The sequence below is a fragment of the Cricetulus griseus genome, chromosome 5 (genome assembly GCF_003668045.3).
Source record: "Cricetulus griseus strain 17A/GY chromosome 5, alternate assembly CriGri-PICRH-1.0, whole genome shotgun sequence".
NCBI lineage: Eukaryota > Metazoa > Chordata > Mammalia > Rodentia > Cricetidae > Cricetulus > Cricetulus griseus.
Window position 1 is genome coordinate 95660179 of NC_048598.1, and position 25494 is coordinate 95685672.

A 25494-nucleotide genomic window follows, 5' to 3' on the forward strand; every position below is an offset into this window, starting at 1 on the left:
AGACATCAACCCACACTTTGACTGCTGACAAAGAAAGGAAGGCAATTCACAAAGAATACAGTATTTTTTTAAAACAAGAAATGACTTTGCAACCACTAAGAATTATTAGTAAGGGAGAGCACATACTTCACAATACACTCATAAGTGGCACATGGAAAGCCCCATAATAAACTTGTATTTAGATCCACTTGATGGTTTGGTAGACACTGAAGCCATCTAAACATGAAAATGAAACACAATGCTCTAACTAGAAGTTCTTCCATCACTCCTCCCACTCCACATCAAGTAATGAGCTACTGACACACATGCTCCATCACACATGAATCTCAAAACACAGCACAAAAGCACACGCACTACCATTCACTTCTACAGAAAGACACCTTTGCAAAATCTGGAAAACTCGAGTCTATGCATCAAAATCCAAGAGGCCTATGATCAATAACTATGGACTGGTTAAGATAAAAATAAGGGAACCTTCTGTTCCTTTTGGAAACTGGTAAGCAAATTAGTTGCCTAAGAAATCCAAACCGTGTTTTTTTTTTTTTTTTTTTTTTGTTGTTGTTGTTGTTTCCTTTTCAATGAATACAAAACACTATACACATAGGAAAGTAAGTAATCACTGTTAGTCTAATTTGAAAACATGATTACATACTGAAAAGTAAAGCAGGCTTAGTTTTGGATATGGTAAAGACAAATATTGAAAGTGTTATTTTAATGTGAATACATGCATACGACCTGTATAGACATATGAATTTAAAAAAGACACACAGGGAAGATAACTGTACTCATGAAATTCAAAGAAGTAAAATGTCAGTGTTATAAACTGTCCTTACTTGAAGGTGTTAAACAGTGGTCCTCATTTTCTGATTGACAGGTATCATTTGAAGGCTGAATGGTTGTCAAATCTACAGACTCTAAAGCCCTGAAATGCAAAGATATGAAGTCAAGTTGCATAAGAAAGTCACTACAGTAATCTACTCACTAAACCCAGGAGTTCATTAAATTACAAAATTTGGCAGATTCCAGCTTGTCTGAGAACTCCAATACCCTCAAAATTTAGAGCAAAGGTAAAAAAAAAAAAAAAAAGATATGAAGTGTCAGTAGAATACTACAAAAACAATCAAACAAACTGCCTGGGAATTTAATGGCTAACATTGGCAGTTTAGATAATGTCACTCAAGTTTGGAAAAGTAAGCACCATCAACTAGGGACACCGCCTCTTGGTGTGGACAAAGCCCCCATTTTCCTGCATAGTTCTACCTGGCAGCCCTCTTTAGCCTCCCAACCCCCTTTTAGCATCCCTTCTAGCCTATCCATCTTCATTCCTTTTTGACTCCACTGACCAGAGGAAAACCCTCTCTCTGAGGGACCCACATTCTCCTTTCTGTCCTCTCATTTTAGTCTTCCCACTTACCTTTAGTCCACTGCAGCCTGACCACCACATCCCTGTTCACATCCCCCTTGGGACTCAGGGTCTCGGTGCAGTCCCAGGAGCCCACTAATTCCAATGCCGCCCCCTCAACCTTCCCTTCTTCATTCCTTTATGATTCCTTGCCAAACACGACAGCTTTCTTTCTACAAGGGATACAGCAGTCATCACATGTCACTGGGACTCAGGGATCCTACAGCTGCCATACTTGGCTAGGATACAGACTGCACCAAAGAAACCAAAGAAGAGAACACCTACCCAACATACACAGCCAGATATCTACACCAAAAAAATACCTCAAACATCTTAACTCCTGATGCCTAATCACAGCACAGACACACAAACATAAACACCCAAGACCATATGCCTTCTTCAGAGGTAACAACTCTACTGTAATATGCCCTGAGAAAAGCAATTTAGTCAAAGTATAAAACAAGGAATTAAAAATAGCAATTATGAATGTGTTTAAAGACCTGTAGGTGATAGGAATAAATGCCTTAATGAAGAATTTGAAAATTCGACAGCTGAAATAATGAAAACAATTCAAGACATGAAAGTAGAATTAAAAAGAGAATTATTAAAGAAAATCCAAATAAAACTGAAAATGAGAAACTAAGGATGTCAAACAAAAATCTCCCAAGTAAGCTTCATCAACGGAGTACAAGACATGGAAGAGAGAACTTTGGGTCGTTGAAGATGAGGTGGAAGAAACTGACAGATGAGTCAAAAAAAAATTCAGGCACAAAATATTCAGTAAACTAGACATTATGAAAAGATCTTTTCCATGTGTAATAGGAATAAATGAAGAAGGATGAAACTGGGTCAAAGGTACAGAAAATATTTTCAAGTAAATAATATCAGAGAATTTCCCCAATCTACAGAGATGTCTATCAAAGTACAAGAAGTATAAAGAACACCAAATAGAAAGGACCATAAAATAAACTCCCCATGATATACGAAATCAAAACACTAAAGGAATAGAAGAAAGGAAGGATATTAAAGGCTGGGAGGGAATAAGACCAAATATCATATAAAGACAAACCATTAGAATACCAACTGACTTTTCAGTGGAGACTGTAAAAGCAGAAGGGCCTGGGCTGAAACCATGGATGCCAGCTCAGGCAAATGTACCAATGAAACTATCAATCACAATAGATGGTGAAAGAAAAGCATTTCACTATAAAAACACATTCAAGCAAGTTCTGTGCACCAATCCAGCTCTACAGAAAGGACTAGAAGCAAATTTCCAGGCTGAAGAGAAGGTTAATTACACCCAAGAGGATACAAGGAATAAATAACCCCACAGGTTAGTCTAAACCACACCACCACAACAAAATATCAAGAATTAATAAATACTACTTATTAGTAACTCTTCATATTAATGGCCTCAATTCCTCCATACTAACCCCCTGGATTAGAAAACAGGAGCCAACATTTTGCTGCATTCAAGAAACACACCTTCAGGCAAAAGAATGGAAAAAGGTTTTTTTTTTTTTTTTTTTTTTTTGAGACAGGGTTTCTCTGTGTAGCTTTAGAGCCTATCCTGGCACTCACTTTGGAGACCAGGCTGGCCTGGAACTCACAGAGATCTGCCTGCCTTTGCCTCCCAGTGCTAGGATTAAAGGCATGCGCCACCAACGCCCGGCAAGATGTAGCTATTTTAATATCTGACAAAACTGAATTTAAACCAAAACTAAGTAGAAAAAATAGGAAGGCACTACCATACTCAAAGGAAAAACCCAAGAGGATATTGCAATTTTATATATTTATGCACCAAACATAAGGGCCCAAGTTCATAAAAGAAACATTACTACAGCTAAAACAACATACCAACCCTCACACAGTGGCTGACCTCAGTCACTCACTTCTGACAATAGACAAGTCATCCAGATAAAAACAGAGAAATACTGGAGTTAGATAACTCATAAGCTAAATGGACCTAACAGCAATGACAGAACATTCATTCCACCCTAATACTAAGGGATATACTTTCTCCTCAGCAGTTTTGGAATTTTCTCCAAAAGTGACTACATATTAGGACAACAACAGCAAAAGAAAAAAAAAAAAACAAAAACAACAACAACAACAACAAAAAAAAACCAAGTCTCAACAGATACAAGAAAACTGAAATTATACCCTGTATCCCATTTGACCTCTATGGATTAAATCTGAATATCAACAACAGAAACCTTATGAATTCATGGAAGTTGAACAAACCACTACTGAAAGAATAATTGGGTCACATACTTTGACTGTCTCCTATGGAAGGCCTCACCCTCCCTGGGAAACAGAAAGGGGATGGGATAGGAGGCTAGTGGGGGGCAGGGGAGGAGGGGAGGGAGAGGGCACTGGGATTGACATGTAAAACAAGCTTGTTCCTAAATAAAAAAATATAGAAAAAAAAAGAATAATTGGGTCAAGAAGGAAATTAAAAACTTTATAAAGGTGAATGAAAATATAACATACCTAAACTTATGGAACACCATGAAAGTGGTTATAAGAAGCAAATTTAGAGCCTACATCAAAACACTGGAGAAATTTCATATTAATAATTTAAGGATACCCTTAAAAGCTCTAGAAAAGCAAGACAACATAATACCTAAAAGAAAAATAGACGGGGAAAAAAATAATCAAGTTCAGGGGAACATCCATCTCACTCAGCTACAAATCATGCTGCCTGCAGCAGATACCTACAATATAGATCAGGACAACACTGGCACAAATGTTATAGAAGTAACTCACCACTTTTAAAAATTGGATTTAAGACCAACTCTCTGAGATTGTACCCATACATTACACTGCTAAAGTGTACAAGAACCAACGATAGGTCATGGGTCCTGTAGTAAAAAAATTATGATTATTCTGCTACGGGAATGTAGCAATAAAATGATTCCTAATAACACATGGGTATACCCATGGAGTGGAGCATCACTCAGCCTCATCAGGAAGCTTCTTCTTGCAGTAGATAGTACTTAATGAAGAGATCACAACTGGACAATGTGCACAGAGCTGAGAGACTTTGAAGCACTCAGATCTACATCAAAGCCCTGCCCTCAAGGCTCAGAAATCTATGCTAAAGAAGAGGCAGAAAAACTAAGAGCCAGAAGTGGTAGATGACTCTAAGGAGATAGCACCTTCTAGAAACAACAGGGCTAAGGCACACATGACCCTCATAGAGACAATGACAGCATTCATAAGACCCATACATGCTCAAATTAGACAAAAATCTCAGCACTGAGTGGGCAAAATGGACACAAAGTCCCAGCCTGAACCAAGAAGCTATTTACAAATGATTCCTCCTGGCAAAGGGAAAATCAGTTCTCTGTGATGTCACTGAGGGCAGGACTCATGCCCAATGTATTTGCCCAATGCAAAAGGAACTCCAAGGGTTTTTGTTTTTGTTTTGTTTTTTGGGTGCATTCTTTGCTTTATTTTCTGTCTCTGTTGATTTTCCTCTTGTGTGTATGTGTCTTTTGATTTGTTTTCCTATTTGTTTCATTGTTTGGTTTTTTTTATTTTGAGAAAGAGAAGGGAAGGATCTGGGAGGAGATAGGGAGTGGGATAGGATATAATTAAAATATATTATATGAAAAACATTTAATTAAGAAAAGTATTGGAAAAGTGAAATGATATACTAATTAATACTAGAGTTACAATAATATGGAACTAACAAAATAGAAAATTAATGTTAAAAGCAATTGAAATAAAACTGGTACAACAGAAATTTTACATCAGTTCATGGAATGGTATGCTTTTTCTCTAAAGATGAATGGATTCTCCCTCTAGAATGTGAAAGTGTTTCTCTGTACATGGTACCCCCTGGAAACATGGGAGAACTGAACTCAAAACAGGGTTTTAGATGCTATTTTTAAAAAACAAAACATAACCTTTAAAATTTTTTTTAAAATGTGAGGCACTACCATGCTTTGTGATGCACTTTAGAAGATTCATTATTTTCACAGTATGATTAGGCAAGTACTTCAGTTCCTGATTTGTAATCAAGCAAGTTTTGTATACTGAAAGAAACCTGTTTAACACTGTTTGCTGCTTGCTATACTCGTTATGGGAAATGTTAAATGAACATGATTGGAAAAAATACAACTGTTGAAAAACTTACATTATATTACTGGCTTTACTACATCTCACTACTTGGACTAAGAGTCTCTTTTCAGCTGGCTACATATTAAAAAATAAACATTGTGGAGACGGTTCTAAGAAGGAATATCAGTGGCCCAGTCTGCATAGTCAGAGCTAGAGTCTGAGTTAATTCTCTGCAAGGAAAAGAGGAGAAACAGGGATAAGGCAAAGGCCTCACACAAACCAGGAACGATGCTACCTTGTAAATTAACCTAATAATGACCACATTTGTATTTTCATAGCATGGATATAAAATACTCACCTTTTCAGCTGATCTACGTCAGAGTTACTTTCCGGTAAGACCGTGATCCCCCGACCATAGCTGGTCCCTCCGTGAAGATGAAACTCTAGCCTTACCAGTGAAGTCATGGACTCTGAATTAATGGGCTGAAGTTTGGTATGGAGGCTGTAGATTCTAAGGAAGCTTCCAATCTAAGAAAACAGAAGAAGACCATTTCAGAAAAGGCCTAATGAAAACCATTTCTCATATTGGAAACTTTCGTAATCAACAGGGGCTAGTAACTTCAACAACCAAGGAAAACAGCTAACTAGAGGATAGTGGCAGTAGGGCAGCACTGTGCTCTGCCATCAGCTTCATGGGTTCCATGTCATATCGTGTGTAGGGGCAAGTTTGTGTACACATCAATGTGCTCATTACACAACACAAGCAGGCCCTTTCTTAGAGGTCCATCAATAAAATATATTGAAGGAATCCAAGGCCTAAATAAAATTCTTTTTGATAGTTCTTTCTGAAAAGAATCTGCTTGAATAAATTTAAAATGAGATTAAATAAGAGGAATAAAATCCTTTCACCATGAGATACTAGAAAACTTTAATCACGTAACTACATAAAATTGACCTTTATTTTTTTCCACAGGTTAATTTTCTTGATAGCCACAACAATGCTTGTTCCTTAGTCTTGTGATTGCTGGGATTATATGTATGTGCCACCATGTGTTTTTCCCCATCCTACAAATTCTATGGAAATCAAAATTTTAAATACAGCACTTGCCTTTTATGATAGTCTTGCAAAAATATATTCTGTAAACCGACCTTATCTTTCTGAACAGATCACAGAGTAAAGATGACAAGTTGCTATTATCTGAAATGCTTTCTGGAGACAATGTTGTATCTCATTAAAAGCTTGAGTAAATGTCATTATGAAATCTACTTGATGCTTATTAGTTGTTTAATCTGGTCAATAATGCAGTAAGCATTATTTTACAAGCAGAGAAATGACAATAAAAACACAAAAGTGGCAGGGTGGTGGTGGTATACGCCTTTAATCCCAGCACTCGGGAGGCAGAGACAGGCAGATCTCTGTGAGTTTGAGGCCAGCCTGGTCTACAGAGTGAGTTCCAGGACAGCCTCCAAAGCAATACAGACAAACCCTGTCTTGAAAAACCAAAAAGAAAAAGAAAAAGAAAAAAAAACCACAAAAGTGTAGTTTAGTCTGTTATAATAGTCTAACCAAAACAGAACTATTAAAAATAAGAATGTTCCCACCAAAAAAAAAAAATAATAACAACAACAAAACTGAACAATATTTTTAATTTCTCCTGTAGCCAAACTACAGTTATTGGTCCACTAAAGAAAGGCCAAGATGCCCCTGCTCCAAATGATGTGACAGACTTTGAAGATCCCCCATGGAAGGCCTAACCCTTCCTGGGGAGCAGAAAGGGACTGGAGGTTATCTGTTGGGGGCAGGGGAGGATGGAAAGGAGAGGGAACTGGGATTGACATTTTAACCAAGACTGTTTCTAATTTAAATTTAAAAAGAGGAAAAAAAAAACCGGAAAGACCAAGATGTAGTAACTATGTATGTTTTACACTGTTGTAAGGTTGTATCAAGAGTGTGTATTTAAAAAATATGATCTTAGCCTATAGGCAAAAGGTTTAAAAGTTTTAAATGGATTAGTTTAAAAAGAATTTCACAGAGAACCTGGATGGAACTGACCTGAAGGCCCCCTCCCTGAAGACAAGCTGTCATGGTACCAGAAGGTACCATGTGAGTTTCCAAAGGAGAGAACCAACCAACAGTCCTACCCAGCTATGATGTCTCTGAATTATAACAATGACCAGCACACACAATAACCCTAAGTATGCAGCAGTAGCAAGCATAGCTTAGTGGGAGCCAACAGTTTTCTAGTTGGATTCAATGCCGGCTTAACAAAAGGGGAACCAGGCCTGGTACTGGACACCAAGCCAACTGCCCAGGGCTAGTGAAGTCACAGATTTTGGAGGAGAACCTACAACTGCTACTTTAGTAAAACAGCATAATCCTAACTATACTCTAAAGATCTGTCCTTATCTGCTGGAAGAGATTGGGAGACTCAATTAGCTAACACCATTCTAGCCAAAGACAATGATCGAGGCTCCTCTGCCATGAGGAGAAGCTCTTTATTTAACAATTCTGTGAATTAGATGCCTCTCTAGGCAACGTGTCCCAACCTGACTTCTCTGAGCACTTCTCACTACCTGACTTCTTTTAACAACTCTTGTTCCTGCCGTTTCTGACACTACCGTCCTCAACCACCTCAATATATGGATCACAGGCACTTGCTACCAAATGTACTTTGGTTTTCTTTGCTGAGACAAAGTTCTAATTCTATGTAGCGCAGGCTGGCCTTTAATGTTCTGGGAATTGCTTGCTTTATTTCTCACAAGTCGGCTTTTATAATTTATGCCTAAGAATTTGGACACAAGAGTATTAATATTTCAGTGACCATATTTTTGTTGTTTGTGTTTCCTTTCATAGTTAACTGTTTATGTGTATACTATATGTAAAAAATTTGCAGGTATTGTGAGAGAGCATTTCTTCATGTAGTTCAGGCTGGCCTCTACATTCTGGCTATCTTCTTTCTGCTCCCGTGCTGTGAAATTCCAGGGATGAGCTAACATACCTGGCCTATGAGCTTTCCTCCAGGAATTAGTGAGTTGAATTAATCCATTGTGCTATTTATATCTTATCTTTAAATCAGTAAATTGATTTAAATGTAAAAAACAACAACAACAAAAAAAAACCCAGATCTGTCCTTATACCCACAAGTATGTGTAGTTATCACCACTCAAGGAAACTTCCTTAGTATGGACAAAGGTCATTACAGAAAACCACAACCAAAATGCAGAACTGTAGACTCTAGTCCTGATAAATACACACCTACAGCACAAGTCTTGTACCTAAAGTTCAGGGTCATTTCACAAGGCAGGGAATAAATATTATAAGAGCCATAGGTACTGGAAGTTTATGGTGACAATTTATCTCCTAGAAATGTAAGAGAAACTAAACCCATGAAGTCTCACCTCCAAGGCTGCCTAAACATGATCTGAACAAGGATGACACCAACAGACACGCAAATGTGGAAGAGAGAGAGTCTACGATGCTTCAACCCTAGATAAAGAACTACAGGCAACTAAGGAGAGCTGAGAGTGGGAGAAAATAGTCTCCGGGAACACACCAACTGGTTATCCAAAAACAAATGGGCAGCATGAAAACATACATGCAAGCAATATTATACAGGTCAAACAGACAGTATTTATATATTTGTGAATCACACACAATCACACACTCATCAACCACAAAGGAAAAGAGACCAAGAATTTGGAGGGAGCAAGGGGTAAGGGATACAGAGGAGGGTTTGGGGGAAAGAAGAAGGTAAATGATGTGATAGAATTGTATTCTCAAATAAAATTACAATGAAAAGAATTTATGTAGCCATTAAGATGGGTTCACAGCTTGCTTTTAACTCAGACATGCATATGTTTAGTAAATTTGAAATTAACTTCTAGACTCGAAATATCAAATAAACCTGCAAACAAAATTATATGAACAAAAAGTACAACTAATGACAACCTAAAAGAACACAGAAACAAAATAGCATGCATCTTTCTGGTTCACATCACCTTCAGGGATTTTGCCGTTTGGACATGATTATCATAAACTACAATGTCTACCACCAGATTCTGTAGCCGCAGAATGTGACCTAAGTCACCTTCAAAAGCAAGGTCTTGTATGCAGACTCTCCAAGAGGGAAACTTCGTCATGGTGCCATCCCATACCTGCCATTGGGAGGAAAGCAAAGCTTAAGAATCTTTATGTAAAAACAGAGTCAAGTTTAAAAATGAACAGATCTACCCAGGTATCCTTAATACTTTAAAACGTGATGTCCATCATTCTGTTATTGTGATATGACTGAACATGAACTGTTGGTCATATAAAACATGTAGAAAGATGTGAAGAAAAACAATCACCATATGATACCACAGAAATCATTAACCTACTATAGTCTGACTTTTTTTTCTATGCTCAAACAAGCCCAGCTCACACTCACACCCTCAACTCTGAGTTACTACCAAAAACAAAGATATGGGATGAGATAAAATTGTTAAAACCCTTATATTTTTGGTTGTGAGACTAGCCTTTAATGGCCGAACCATCTCTCCAGCCCCCTGAATATGGATGCCTTCGCACTCTAGGGGACCCCTGGTTAATGGATCAGTATTTTTCCCTGGTGCAAGAAGGGACTTTAAGAGACCATCCCACGTGAAGTGATGCTCTCCCAGCCTGGACACATGGGGGAGGGCCTAGGCCTGGCCCAGGATGATGTGGTGGACTTTGGAGAGCCCCTGTTGAGGGCCCTACCCTCCCTGGGGAGTGGAGGGGGGATGGGGTGGGGGGCAGGTGGGAGGTTAGGGGGAGGGTTGGGGGGAGGAGAGGGAGAGGGAGAAGGGATTGACATGTGAATCAAGCTTGTTCCTAATTTGAACTAATAAAAAAATAAAATAAACCTGATCATTTATAAAACAGAAAGAAAGAAAGAAAGAAAGAAAGAAAGAAAGAAAAGAAAAGAAAAGAAAAGAAAATACAAGAAGGAATCCCCAAGTTCAAATGTCTCCTGTTGCCCTTGTTCAGCTCATGTTCAGTCACAAGTTGACTAGGTAGTCCTGTTGGTGAGACTTTATTGCTGTCACTTCTGGCATCTCTAGAATTCTCAGTCATACTGCAAAACCCTGATCCTCTGCCTCTTCCAATCCCCTGTACAGCGGCGTTCCTAAGACTTAGGTGAGGGAACTGTATTGCAGATGTATCAGTTGGGACTAAACTCCATAATTCCACATTGTGATTGGTTACATTTTCCTGCAATGGTTTCCACACATTACATAGAGAAGCTCTCTTGATGTGCGATGAGGACCATACTTAACAGGCTAGACCCTGTAAAAGGATGAGAAATTCTTTTCCTGACTATAAATCAATTAATGAAATAGCTTATGTAAAACTTGTGGTCAGTTCATACATAGCCTTGCAACTTATCTCAGCTTAATTTAATGAAAAATAAGTATCATAAAAATTAAACATTTTAAAAATATTTGTCCCCTGCCTACAAATATAAAGTGAATGCTCGAAATTATTAATAACACAATATTATTCAGCATCAATGATAATGGTCACACCAACATGGATAGAATAAATCCCAGTTTATTAAACTTAACTTTAAAAATATATAACACTACAAAAAAATTGTTAAAACCATGAGATTGCACCTGTTTCAAACTGAGTACAGGGTATGCTTGAACTAATAAATTACAACTGAAAAGCATTTGTTTAGCACCTACATTACACAAATAGAATAACAGAAAAAAAAGGTGAAATCACTTTTAAAGGTTTTTAAAGATTACTGAGGGCAGGAGAGCTGACAATGCATATCGATCTTGCCGACGCCATGAGTTTAGTTTCCACCACACATGTCAAACATCCTACAACTGCCTGTAACTCCAAGCTTAAGGGATCAGACACACTCTTATGGCCTCTCCAGGCACCTGTACAAATGTGCACATTCCGACACATATACATGTAATAAAAAACAAAAAATATATTCTTAAACCACTGGTAAACCATAGTGTTCTGGTTAACTTTAACTGGCAACTTGATACAGCCCAGATTCATCTGAGAGGAGAGCCTCACTATTCTGCCAAGATCAGACTGGCTTGTGTGCTGGAGTCTGTTTTGATTGTTAATGGATTACAAGAGGGCCCAGTCCACTTCGGGTGGCATCATCCTTAGGCTGGTGGTCCTGAACCAAGTAACAAACCTAGTTGAGCATAAGCAGGTCTATAATTCAGTGAACAAGCAGTAGCATCCTCATGATTCCTGCTATACTTACTGATTTTTGCATGAATTCTCCATTTGGAATGTAAAGGTAATTCGGTTGGAATAGCAAGCTTCAAGTTCCTAAGTACCTGCCCTGACTTCCTCTGGAAGTATAAGGCAGATAAACCTTCCCTTCCCTAGGTTGCTGTGGCCAGCGGCTTATCACAGCAATGTAAACCACACTAGAACACATGGATTCTGAGAAACCCTGAAATGGATGCATCACCATTACTAAAAAGGGAGCCACAGTTAGTATTGTACTAAGGCTGAAAGAGGAAATAATTCTATTACTTTGCATACTAGCCAAGTATAACTCAGGGAGAATAATGTCTGCCTGCCTTTGTTTTTAATTAATTAAGAAATTATGTCTGACTACCTGAATTATCATCATAGAACCTTCATCTAGCAACTGACAGAGGCAAATGCAGAGATCCATAGCAAAAAGCACTGGGCCAACATGCACTATTTCCTCAGGTGTGACCAGAGGCTTTGTAGCCATCAATCAGGCTGTGGCACCCTCCACCTGCTATATAGACTGTGAAATAAAAAGCTCTGCCCCAGAAAAAAAAAAAAAAAAAAAAAAAAAAAAAAAAGCACTGGGCCGAGCTCCCAGAATCTAGTTGGAGAGAGGGAGGATCGATAATATGAGCAAAGGGGTCAAGACCATTTGGGGGATACCCACAGAGACAGCTGACCTGAGCTAGTGGGAACTCACTGACTGCAGACTGACAGCTGGGGAATGTGAGTGACAGTTTGGGCACAGCTGTGAGTCACAGCTTGGGCAGTCTGTGAGGCCACTGGCAGTGGGACCAGGATTTATCTCTAGTATTTGAACTGGCTTTTTGGAGCCCATGCTCTTTGGAGGAATACCTTGCTCAGCCTAGATATAGGGGTAGCGCCTTGGTCCTGCCTCAAAGAGATGTGCCAGACTTTGGGTTGACTCTCCATGGGAAGCCTTACCCTCTCTAAGGGGTGCATGGGATAGGGTGGAGGGAAGGTGGGGAGAGTATGGGGAGGGGAAGGAGTGAGAACTGGAATTGGTATGTAAAATGAGAAAAGATTGTTTTAAAATTTAAAAAACAATGCTTAAAAAAATATAGCTGTAATCTACCCTTGGGCAAGGGGTGGGGTATATCTGAGGCCAAGAGCAGTACAGCACACCTTTAATCCCAGATGAAGGCAGATCTCTATGAGTTCAAAGCCAGCCTGGTTTATATGGTGAGTTCCAGGACAGTCAGAGCTGTACAGAGGCCATGTCTCAAAAAACAAAATATTTCTGATACAGAGAAATTAAATACCAGAAAAAAAAATATCAAAACTCTATTCTCCAAAAGTAGTCAAGAGAACAATGTAACCATATATACCTCCAAAGGCATTTTTGCTATTGTATGGATGTTTTCAGTCCATACAAATGAAGGACTATTAATAAGTATATTAGTATTAAAGTCTATTTCAAGAAGTCCATGTATGTAATTTTACTATATATTCAGAGAACATTCTATGACACACAAATTGTTCACACAACAGGCTTTGTTTCAAGTGTACTTTTGCACACATCTAAAATTATTTCTATAAAGGAAATTTATAAAAATTAAAATTGTTAGATGGTATGCAAAGACTTGAGACATATTTTAATATTGTCCTTAAGAAAGCTTAACTTTCTTATATTCATGTCTCAATGCTGATTTTAGAATAATTCCTTGATCTTGTTCAGACCATTAACACTGCAGCCTCAAGAGGGAGGTGCTGCCCAGGCTTCACCCCTGAGGAGCGACTGGCAGCTGCTGGCTGCTGTGAGAGGAAGCCCAGCCACTGAGGTGGACCACGCTCCAGAAAACGGCCTCCTCGAGCACAGACGGACATCACTGGAGCACAGACGGACATCACTGAATGGATTTAGTGGGCTCGTTAATTAAACAAGAGTTAAGGACATGAAACTGGGAGTGGGTTGTTTTGTGGGGACAAGGGACAGTTAGAGGGAGATGCGGGAGGGGAATGTGATCACATTTCATTGTATCCGGCATGAAATTTTCAAAGAATAAGTTTAAAAATATAATAAACCCTTTCTCCAAGGTAAAAATAAGTTACTCGAGACTTATCTGGTTGACTTATCTAAAAAAAAAAAAAAAAAAGCTATCTATTCACACAGGTGCTTTAAAGAGAAATTGTATTTTTGCATCTATCAGTTACAGGGTGGGAGGCTTCAGCTCAGAATGTAACTGTTTTTCTCAGTATAATAGTGAAAAGGTGCTCTGTACATAGAGCCAGCGTCTCTGTTCTTGGGAATGTTCAGTGGCTGGGAAATGCCATGTTGGTCAGGGAACGTGGGTGACTATCTAACTACAAATGATCACATGCTGCTTTCAGTTCAGTGTAGCCTTCCCCCTTCACCACTTTCCTTAGATGATGTATTTAGTTTCTCACAGCACTGTTTACATAAGGCCACTTTCAATTGCAGTGTTTCTTTGAAATGTGCCAGCACTATCAGTAAAGCCCCGAGGGTTGTCTGAGCACCACAACACTCCAATGCTTGTCTGATTATTCCAAGTGACAGGGCCTTGGTCAAAGCAGTCACTTCTCAAAACAACCCTGTACAATATGGCCAAACAAGGAATATGATTAAGTAACCACCGTCTGCAGGTCATCCATGGGCATTTATGTGTCTGTATTTCTTTGCTGATTTTAAATCAGTCGATTTAAAAGCAAGAATGACAAGGGACATCTTAGTGCTATCTGTGCCCCTCACATAAGCTAGACAGTGATGACAAGGGCCAGAATTTAATGAGAACAGACCCCAATAGTACATGGGTGACAACATAGCTGACTTTCACAACACATCAGAAATACACAGGTGCATCACTAAAGACAACTCTGTGTTTCTTATTATTAAGATAAGAAATAAATGCAGCATGTCACAGGGTTTGTAAAATACACGTCTGACAATACTGTCTTCTCTGAAAGGGAAGCACTGAGAAATGCGGGAGTACAGTATCAGGAATTTTAACTCAGTATAAAATAGCTTGGAAATATTCTACCAGAGTTCTGCAGATTTCTTATTGACAGGCGCACTGGCACATGGCTTCAAGTATTTAAAATGTACCTTTAGAAGAAATGATGCTCCATCCACTTGTGCTTTGCCCAGGAGCTGGCAGGTCAGGTCACAATACTGCATGGGTTGGGCGTCAGAGAGCTGCAGTAAGGTGGAAGAAGCTGAAACATGCGTGCATGCCCAAGCCCGCAAGGCTTCTACCATATGGTGGTCCAGAACAGTGAAGTTAAAGCTTTTGCTTGAAGTGTGCCGTACAGCAGGAGACCCTAACGCGCCATCAAAAGTCAAAGATGCAAAACCATAGTGGCTGATTCCCTGAAGCTCGTTTTTATATACTTGGATCTAAGAACATGGGGCAAAGCAGAAAACAAACAAAATAGCTGAAGCAGAGAAGTAGGGTGACTCTACTTCTTACTGAATTAGTTCATCAAATAATACAACCAATGGATACTCTATCAGGGTACACAAGGATGCAAATTTTAAAATAGTAAAAATTTATAATTTTTAAAATAGTAGCTAATAGCTATCCTGATTCTACCAAACTTGCATTCTTACATTTAAATGTTCAATGTATTAAAGTAGACTTGTCACTAGAGGAAAGTATAATATGACAGTTACTTATGAGGTATAGTGAAATCCAGAACCCACAGACGTGTGAAACAAGTACATGCAACACGGGAGAAGTTACCCTTACCACTGAGGATGCCGGGCCATGCCGGAAGGACTTTCACTGTCTGAGTCTGCAGGCTCGTCTATTGAATGTACAACTAGCAAATACGTGGTGCTAGTATTTTCTTCACCAACTGACTCTTGCTCACATAAAATGCTTCCTTGCTCTTCACAAATCTCATGTGTAATAGTAAGATATAATTATTTCATTTTCTTGTTGCTTTTTTTCCCTACAGTTTTAGTTCCACTTTATGTCTTTATATTCAAAAGTGCACTTTGTAGGTAGCATAAGAACCTTGACATTATATATTTATACTTTCCTGGTAGTCCAGACATATTCAATATAAAAACATTACTGTTACAGGTCCAGGAGCTCTGCACAGGGCTGCTTCTCTTTTGTCCCCCAGTCTGTGTTCCTTTGCTATTCCTAGGGTTCCATTATTTCCTGGTGTATAAATAGCTCTTTGTGTCTCGGTGGGTGTTGAGCCACAATTTTCTAGCACACTCCCTGCTTTCCATCCCCACTGCCCTCTGCACACTCTACAACACAACAGCACTTGGTGCCACTATCATCTTACATGATCGCTCTGGCTCAAAATAGTCATTAATCTCAGTGAAATTACTAGAATAACAATAAAACAAAAAAGCTTCATATTTATTCACTCTCAGTTTTGCCACTTCTCAACGTTTCTAGTTGGAAATGTTGTGCTTTACTGAAGCATATTTTATTTAGATAAGAAATTATTGGTAAATGAATTTTTTTGGAGGGGGTGGTTCGAGACAGGGTTTCTCTGTGGCTTAGGAGGCTGTCTTGGAACTAGCTCTTATAGACCAGAATGGTCTTGAACTCACATAGATCTGCCTGCATCTGCCTCCCGATTGCTTGGATTAAAGGCGTGCGCTACCAACGCCCGGCTTCATTTAATATTTTTTAATTTGATGAAATTACTTTGCTTAATCTTTTGGGAAAAAAATTACAGTATTTACTGGGAAATTACTGTTTAATAGACTTTGAATTCATTTGGAAAGTCCAATTGCTTTTTAAAAACTCTCTTCTTCTAAGCTCCTCTACTTGTGTCTACTGGTTTTTTTTGTTTGTTTGTTTCATTTTGGTTTTTCTTCTTGATTAGACGTTGCAGTGAAACACTGCAAAGGCTCTGAATTATGTTACTTCCTCTTGAGGGGCATTATTGTTCATTGTGGCAAGTTGCTAGCTAAGCTCCTGAAACAGACAAAAGTTTGAGTTTATGCCTTCTTAGAGTGAATTTGTAGGAAGTGCAGGCCTTTCTTTTTATATTTACTTATTTATTTATTTTGGTTTTTCGAGACAGGGTATTGTTTTGGAGGCTGTGCTGGAACTTGCTCTGTAGACCAGGCTGGCCTCGAACTCACAGAGATCCGCCTGCCTCTGCCTCCCGAGTGCTGGGATTAAAGGCGTGAGCCACCAATGCCCAGCTGCAGGGTTTTCCCAAAGCCCTTCCTCCTCAGTGGGGCTCACCCTGCAAACAGCTTTCTTTGTGGAATCGTGTAGGTTTTAACAGATGTGCACAAGAAGCTTTCCTCCGGGGTGACAGCCTTTGTGAGATAAGGCGGGACTCTGTGCTGTCTTACCCATACTGGACAAGGTACTTGTTACTGTTTTGTGCAAGGCCTGCCACATGCTCTGTGCTAGCAGCCCTGTCCATGGCTACTACTGAGCACTGGGGTTACGTTGTTGGAAAGAGGGACCCACCACCCCTATTACTTATGTTGTTTCCTCTGCTTCCTGCTCTTGCCCATGTGAGGAACAACACCAACATCTCTACCATGAAACTGAGCCGAACTGAGCTTTTGATAAGTTGCATTTGACAATAGTTTGTCACAGTAATAAGGAAAAATGATAGTGCTAAAGAGGTACAAGGTAACGTATGCCTCACTAGGCTGGCCCTGCAGCATCCGACTGCTATGCCTCTCCTGTGTCCTGTTCTTGGAATCGTCAAGTGATCTTGTCCTGCCCATACAGCATAGCTTTCAGTCAAGTCCTCATGGGCAAAAAGCAGAACTCCTGCTACGTTCTGGATAGCCTTTTCTCTCTAGTGCTGTGTCCAGAAAAGTCAAGTTCTTTTGGTTGAAATGAATTTTAATCTTCCCCTTCCCAGCTTACTAGGACAACAACAGCTCACACTTCAGGAGTCTAAAGTCAGACAGGGCAACAGTAAGACCCCAAATTAAATAAAGTCAAACTAAGTAAAATGAAGTTACAAGAATGTATGTTCCTATCCTTGACAAATTCCACATGAAAACTTGGTAACATCAACCATATTTGAGACGATAAACTAGACTTGAGTCTGAATCATAGCGTTCAGTGTGTGCTTCGGGAAAGACAGCAGGCAATTCACTTAAATAACTGGTAACTGATACCATTTATAGTTCTTGTCTCTTGGAACACTTACGGTCTCTCTCTAAGAAGGCAGCTATATACTTAGTACTAGATGGTTTTGGTGAACAATGAAGACTTCTTGTCTAATAAATGTACAATGTAGAAAGTATGAATCATACCTTCAGCCCACGGAAACAAACAATGTCTCCAACTTTATAAATGACTGGAAGATCTTCGTAGTTCCTACTAAAGAGCGTGCATGTTAACTTCACATTTGTCTGGTCCACAATTGTTACAACTGAACAATAATCTGGGAAGCAAAAAATATTTAACACAAATTAAGGTACTTCAAAGCATGTATAAAATAAGAATATGCTGATGTAAGAATGCCAAATATTACTCTTCTCTATTATTGTCTTTTCAGAAAAAAAAAAGTATCACTGCAAAACTAATCCACAAAAATTAACCTGAAAACATGTGATGAAACAAAAATATTCTGAAGTATTTTTCTAGAGAAGAAATAACTTTTCCATCACTTCAAAGTCAAGAAAGTGGAAAAACAAATCATTCCCACCAAGTATACAAAGAAATAAACTATTATAGATATTTTAAATGGATAAATATGTGAATAAGAAAAAAGGAAGCAATGGTGTTCAAAACGAATAACATTTTCCATAGTAAAAAAATCTGATCTAGCCCCTCAACTGAAGAATGGATTGAGAAAATGGGATACATTTATACAATGGAGTATTACTCAGCAGAAAAAAACAATGGAATCTTGAAACTAGCAGGCAAATGGATGGAACTAGAAGAAACCATCCTGAGTGAGGTAACCCAGTCACAAAAAGACAAACATGGTATGTACTCACTGATATATGAATTTTCGAAATAGAGCAAAGTATTACCAGCCTACAATCCTCTGCACCAAAGAAACTAGGAAACATGAAGGACTCTAAGGGATAAATGGACCCCAGGAATGGGAATGGGTAGGATCTCATGAGCTAATTGGGAGCATGAGGGTAGGAGAGAGGGAGCTGCCAGAACAAGAGGAGAAGAGTAGGGGAGAGGAGGAAATGGAGGAGCAGAAATGTTAAATTGGGGTAAGAATAGAGGAAAGCAGGATGAGAGATACCATATTAGAGGGAGCCATTATAGGTCCGAGGAGAGATCTGGCACTAGGGAGATTTCCAGAGATCTACAAGAATAACACGAACTGACAATCTAGGCAATGATGGAGAGAATAACCTAAATGCCCTTCCCCTACAATGAGACTGATGACTACTTTTTATGCCATTCTAGAGTCCTCACCCACAGTGGCTGATGGAAGCAGAGGCAGACCCACAGATATACTCTGAACTGATCTTTTGAACTTAGTTGAAGAGAGGAAGGAATGAAGATCGAAGGGGTCGGTACCAGGTTGGAGAAACCCACAGAAACAGCTGGCCTGAACAAGGGGGAGCACATCAACCCCAGATGCTGTCTGGGAGGCCAGTACAGGACTGATCCAGACCCCTGAACATGGATGTCATAAGGAGGCCTATGTACTCCAGGGAGCCTCTGGTAGTGGATTAGTATTTTTCCCTGGTGTAAGAAGGGACTTTAAGAGCCCATCCCATGTGAAGGGATACACTCTTGGCCTGGACACATGGGGGAGGGCCTAGGCCCAGCCCAGATCATGTGGTGGACTTTGGGGAGCCACCGTCAAGGGTCCTACCCTGCCTGGGGAGTGGAGGGTGGATGGGGTGGGGGGATGTTGGGGTGGTTGGGGAAGAGGGTTGGGGGGAGGGAGAGGGAGAAGGAGAAGGAGAAGGGATTGACATGCAAAGCAAGCTCGTTCCTAATTTGAACAAATTTAAAAAATTAATTAATTTTTAAAAATCTGATCTAAAATATTCCTCTTCTGAAAATACTGGCATCTGGAGGCCGTGTACCTACATTGCCATACTTAAGATCCACCTGTTGCATCTCAAGAAATCAAATGTACAATCAGGGTAGGAAAGGTGTTAGTTGGAGCTTCTATTGCTTCGATGAAACACTATGGCCAAAAGCCATTTGGGGAGGAAGAGTTTATTTCAGCTTACACTTCCATATCACAGTTTATCACTGAGGGAAGTCTGGGTGGGAACTGGAGGCAGGAACTGATATCAAGGCCATGGGTGAATGGCACTTACAGGCTTGTTCCCCATGGCTTCTTCAAGCATCCTTTCTTATGCACCCAGGACCACCTGCCACCACCCACATAGGGCTGAGTTCCCCAAATCAATCTTCAATCAAGAAAACACCCACAGACTTGCCAATCTGATGGGAGTCATGTTCCCGATTACGACTACTCTCTTTCCAGATATATCTAGATTTGTGGCAAAAATACATAAACCAACCCACAGAGGGTGGTAATTTCCCAGATTAAAAAATAACATGCATCCAGCAACATGAATTTTTCAGTACTAAAGTGAACACAAACATCATTTATCACTTCTCTTTTTGTATGTTATTTTTTTTATAAAAGTTAATTCTTTAACTAATTCTGAAATTGGAAGTATTTTTTGAACAATATATTCTGATGTTTTCCCTTTCCTCAACTCCTCTCAGATCCTCCCCACCCAAATCCACACCCTTTCTTTCCCTATCACATTAGAAAACAGACAACAAAATCAAAAGCAGAACAGAACAAAACTTAAGAAAAAAGGGCTAAAGAAAAAGCACAAGAAACACAGAGAAGCACAGAAATACCATAAAAAAACAAAATCAGAAAGCATAATATATAAACCTGTAAGAAAACAAAACAAATAAACAACAGACAAAGCATTGAGTCCAAAAAAAAAAATCCCAAAAAACCTCCTAAAATACCATTTGCCATCTATTGCCTTAACTGTAGTTTATATAAACAGTGATACTCACTCTGCTGGAGAAACCTAATCTTTTTTTTTTTTTTTTTTTTAATGAGTAGTTGTCAATTGGAGATAGCTTCTGTTAGAGATGGGAGCTTGTGTTCATTTTCCCTCTCATCACTGGGAGCCCATCTGGCCTAGACCTGTGCAGGTCCTGTGCATGCTGCCACAGTCTCTGTGAATTTATGTGTTCATCAGTCCTTATGTCTGGAAGGCCGGGTTTCCTTGCATTCTTTCTGTCTCCTTTTCCACAGGGTTCTCAGGGCCCAAAGGGGAAGAATTTGATGGAGACATCCCATTTAGAGCTAAGTGTTCCAAGAACTCTGTGTATTGTCTGGCTGTGGATCTCTGTTTTGGGTCTCATCTGTTGCAGGAGGAAGCTTCTCTGATGATGGCTGAGCAAGACACTGATCTGTGAGTACAGCAGACCCCTATGAGTTAACAGGGATCATGCTATTGCTATATTCTGTTAGCATAACAGTAGTTTTCTCCAAACTACTCCATGGCCCATCGAGTCTCAAGTTTTTGGCCACCTGAGGACTGTCAGTCCTGGGTTCCATCTCATGGAGTAGGCCTTAAACCTAACCAGACAGTGATTGGTTACTCCCACAACTATTGTTCCAGAATATCATGCAGACAAGCCATCGCTGCAGATCAAGGGCTTTGTTTACCTTTCTCCTCTTACTGCATGCAAAGTACCTTCCAGCACCATGAACACCAGTGAATACGGGGTGAAGACTACATATACGGAAACCTGTAGCTAAAACACTAAACACATTTGGCAATTATTCTTCCCATATGGCATTACCATCCCTGTCTTAGTTTTTATTGCTGTTAAGAGACACCGTGGCCATGGCAACCCTTCTTGCTGGGCGTTGGTGGTGCATGCCTTTAATCCCAGCACTCGGGAGGCAGAGGCAGGAGGATCTCTGTGAGTTTGAGACCAGCCTGGTCTACAAGAGCTAGTTCCAGGACAGCCTCCAAAACCACAGAGAAACCCTGTCTCGAAAAACCAAAAAAAAAAAAAAAAAAAAAAAAGAGAGAGAGAGAGAGAGAAATCAATGTATTGTACATTGGTAAAGTAAGAATATGAGATCCCTTGCTTTTTCAGCCCACTCAAGTTCATTCCTATATATATTTGAAGATTGATTCTTTTTTTTCTTATTAGGAAAAAAGAAAAAGAGCCTCTGGGATTTTTTTTTTTTTTTTGACTACTGAGTCTTGCTATCAATGGGCATAGGACATTATTTCACTTGCTTGTGTCACCTCTAACTAACCCCAGAAATATTCTGTACTGTTCAGAGCACAAGCCTTGATTTCCTTGAATAAGTTCATTCCTACATACACTATAGGACTGATGTTATTCTAAATCATAGTGCTTTGTTACCCTCTGAAACTGTTCCTCACCGATATGCAGAAATGCAATTTATATAATACTAAGTTTGAATATTGGTGGATTCTTTTATTAGTTCTCAATGGCATTGTTTGGCATGGTATTTAGGGTTTTCTACTTATAAAATCACATTCTTTAGAAACATAATTTAGTTTCTTCTTGCCCAATTATCTGTCATTGTTTACACCCAGCCCTCCCTCAACCATTTTGGCTAAGAGTTGCCCCAAGGTAAATACAGCAGCAAAACACTGGCCACGCCTGACAAACTGCCCTTTTTGCTGACTAGTACTAAAGATGCTGTGAGATTCGTATGTCGAGGTGAGGCGAAGTTGGGATAATTTCTTCTATACTGTCTACATTGAGCTTCCATCATGACAATCTGATTTTTTTTTTTAATATTGTGTGTATGTTTCTCACAGGTATTTGTAGTTAACATGGGGCTCAAGTAATACACTTTATAATAACAGTAATCTATTCTTATCTACATAAAAACACTTTTTCACTTCCCCTCCCAGCACACCTAGCATCTTAACATAGCCTACACATATGCTGTAATTACCGATTTTTTTCTATTTACTTTTCATTTCTGTGTCAGATTTGAGAGTGACTGATGAGCGATCATTACATTACTGGAATGTTCAGTATTTGGTAGCATATTTACCTTCATCAAAAAATTTTATACTTCTGTATGTTCTCATGTCACTTAGAAATTGTACTCGTATTGTGTTAAACAAGACTCTAGAATCCAAAGACCACATTTACTTCATTAATTAAAATGGACAAAGAACACACATCAGTTTCATTAGGCAACTGAAAATCAGGATTGACATCGTTCTGAGATTCAGGTTACTGAAGGAGTTGTTGCCCTGAGACTAACAATGCAGAGCTCGTCCATAAAATATCCCCCACTCAGATGCCTACCGGTTCCTTTGCTTAGGTACGGAGGCTTAAAGAACTTCACAACACCACAGACATTGACAACTGTGCCATTCTTGAGTAGATTCAGGGGTGTGTACGTATAAGGTGCTACTGGGCCCTAAAGAAAGAAAAGATAGCAAATTTACCAGCCGGTATTCACATTTTACAGTCTTGTGGTCACACTGTGAATTATTAAGCTTGTGCCATTTCATTTTAAGAGATTTAAAGAAAATGACTTCCGGGGTGTGACTAGGGACAATAATGCACAGTTTCATAAGGGTACCACAGTTACTAACTAGTTTTCTTGAAACAATTCTGCTCTTAAACAGAAGGCAGCACACCAGTCAATAAAAGTATAAACATTAATTATATTTCTTTAACAAGAAAGTACAAAAAATAAAAATAAGTGTGATTTCGTCTCTGGACACCCAGAGGGGCTACCAGATCTCTGTGCTGCCCAGGACCTGAAGCTCGGTTATGATGGAGCAAGGCTTAGTAAAAGAAACACAAAAGATCTGTGCCTCAGCTCTTAAAACAGACCCATACTCTACCTTAATGAGCATGTCCCCGACCCTGAGATGAATGGGAAGCTGGTACTATCCACCTAACTGCTCACTCAAAAACCCAACCAACCAAATAAACAGTAAACCACTTTGAAATTCGTACTTAGGCATTCAATTGAAATTAGTCACTATTTATATGGCTAAGTTACTCTGCAACAGAAATTAATAAATGGATGTTTCTGCATAGTCATGACAATCTATGCCTACAAAGTGAAAATCGACCTAGCAGGGCTGGGAAGCTGGTCAGCAGGTAAAGCACTGCCACCCACGTGTGAGGCGTAAAGCACTCAGGTCAGTGCTGGGCAGGTTTGCAGCTCTCCTATAATCACACTGCTCTGGCAGCAGAGACAGAGGACCCAGGGAGCAAACTGGCTAGCTCGACTAGAGTTAGCAATCTCTGGGTCTGATGAGATACCATGCCTCGGGATATATGGTGGACAGTGAGACAGAAAGACACCTGGCCATCAGTTCTTGTTATCCACATTTACACAAAGTGGTAAAAGACCTCTCTTCCTTGCAGAGGACTCAGGCTTGGTTTCTAGCACCCATATTGAGTAGATCACAATAATTCTATTATTCCAGTTCCAGGAGCTCCAAGGCCTTCTGGCCACCATGGGCACCTGCATGATAGTGGTGCCCATAAACTCAAGCAGGCACATACACATACACAGAAATATAGATAACAAATGCAGGTATTATTTATATTTATAACAAACACATGGCCTTCTTTCAAGTCCACTCAGCTGTGTATATGGGAGCCTTTCTACTGCTGCTTCAGGCACCAAACTTTTATAAAACAATGAAAAATTGGTTTAAAAATGTATCAAAAGTATAAAGATTTTCATTGATACAATCTAGTAAGTCACAATTCAGCACATAAAAACCTAATATAATACAAGCTGACAAAAAAACAAACAAAAAGAATTTGCCTGTGGTTTAAACCAGTAAAAACTATAATATCTTCATAAAGTATGTATGTACATACAGCTTATGTGGAGATATTTGTAGATACTGCAGGCAACAAAACAATTACTAGGTAAATAGAGAACTGTAATACGACTTCATCATATGAAAAAGTGAAGGTATCAGTCAGTATTCCATTGTTTTGACACTATACTAAATTTCAATTATAAAGTAAGCTAATTTAAAATCAAGCTATAAAGTACATCCAATGTGTGTGCACCCTGTGTATCCTAAATAAAATTAAACATCACCTTACCGAAGACATTGTTTCTGTGGGAAAATCCCCTTATTGATTTACCAAAACCCTGAAAGCAAAACAGAAAAGGCTTATTGTATGCTACCTGTGACTACAGCCCCAAGGACCGATACCCCCCCCCCACTTGGACACATACATATACATTATTTAAAAGTTCTAAGAGGTAGAAAACAGGAGGTGATACCCAAATTTCCCCCTGCACAGAACCACACCCAAACCTTTCCCAAGTAACAATCACTTCAACTACAAATTTGACCATCTTTATTATTGAAGAAAGCTACCTCAAGCCATATAGGGTCGTGGGGATACTAAAACTGTCAAGTTGACCTGAGTCTCGTGGAAGCCTTTATCACAGAGGTAGTTTATAACTGTGGTAGGGAAGGGAGTGAAAAGGAAGAAGGAAATAATCATGTTCACAAAGAATAAAGTGAGAGAAAAATCCATTTTCCCTAAAAGCATCAACTGTTTTATTTAAAATGAACTTCCGTTTCTACCAAAAGAACCTGGAAGTAGAAATAACTGCAAACAGTGGCCTGAGATCTGGATGTCCATGCTTTTATCAGCCTCAATAAATATACTGAAAGGGGATTTCAGACAAGGGACTATATATAGGATGGTGGACACACAGCTGAACACTCAGCAGCTTTGTTAAGCACACACTACAAGGTTCACTCAGTGTCTGAATCACCCACAATGCATTTCTCTGTCACTGAGATACATGA

General features: G+C 39.3%; 1 protein-coding gene across 14 annotated transcripts in view; it reads right to left on the bottom strand.

Annotated features, from left to right (window-relative positions):
* The window catches only part of LOC100765285 (protection of telomeres protein 1), a 48461-nt gene that overhangs the window by 13468 nt on the left and 9499 nt on the right, over positions 1–25494 (bottom strand). For 10 of the 14 annotated variants that reach the window (XM_027416764.2, XM_027416766.2, XM_027416767.2 and 7 more), the window contains 7 exons: positions 24773–24821; positions 22994–23108; positions 17971–18101; positions 14815–15105; positions 9470–9625; positions 5829–5998; positions 834–922 (listed from right to left, as the gene is read on the bottom strand). In XM_027416764.2, the coding sequence (XP_027272565.1) occupies positions 834–922; positions 5829–5998; positions 9470–9625; positions 14815–15105; positions 17971–18101; positions 22994–23108; positions 24773–24781 (961 nt within the window). In that variant the 5' untranslated portion in view covers positions 24782–24821. The remainder of the gene's footprint in view (positions 1–833; positions 923–5828; positions 5999–9469; positions 9626–14814; positions 15106–17970; positions 18102–22993; positions 23109–24772; positions 24822–25494) is intronic. The other 4 variants (XM_027416768.2, XM_027416769.2, XM_027416771.2 and 1 more) reach the window with 3 other exon arrangements.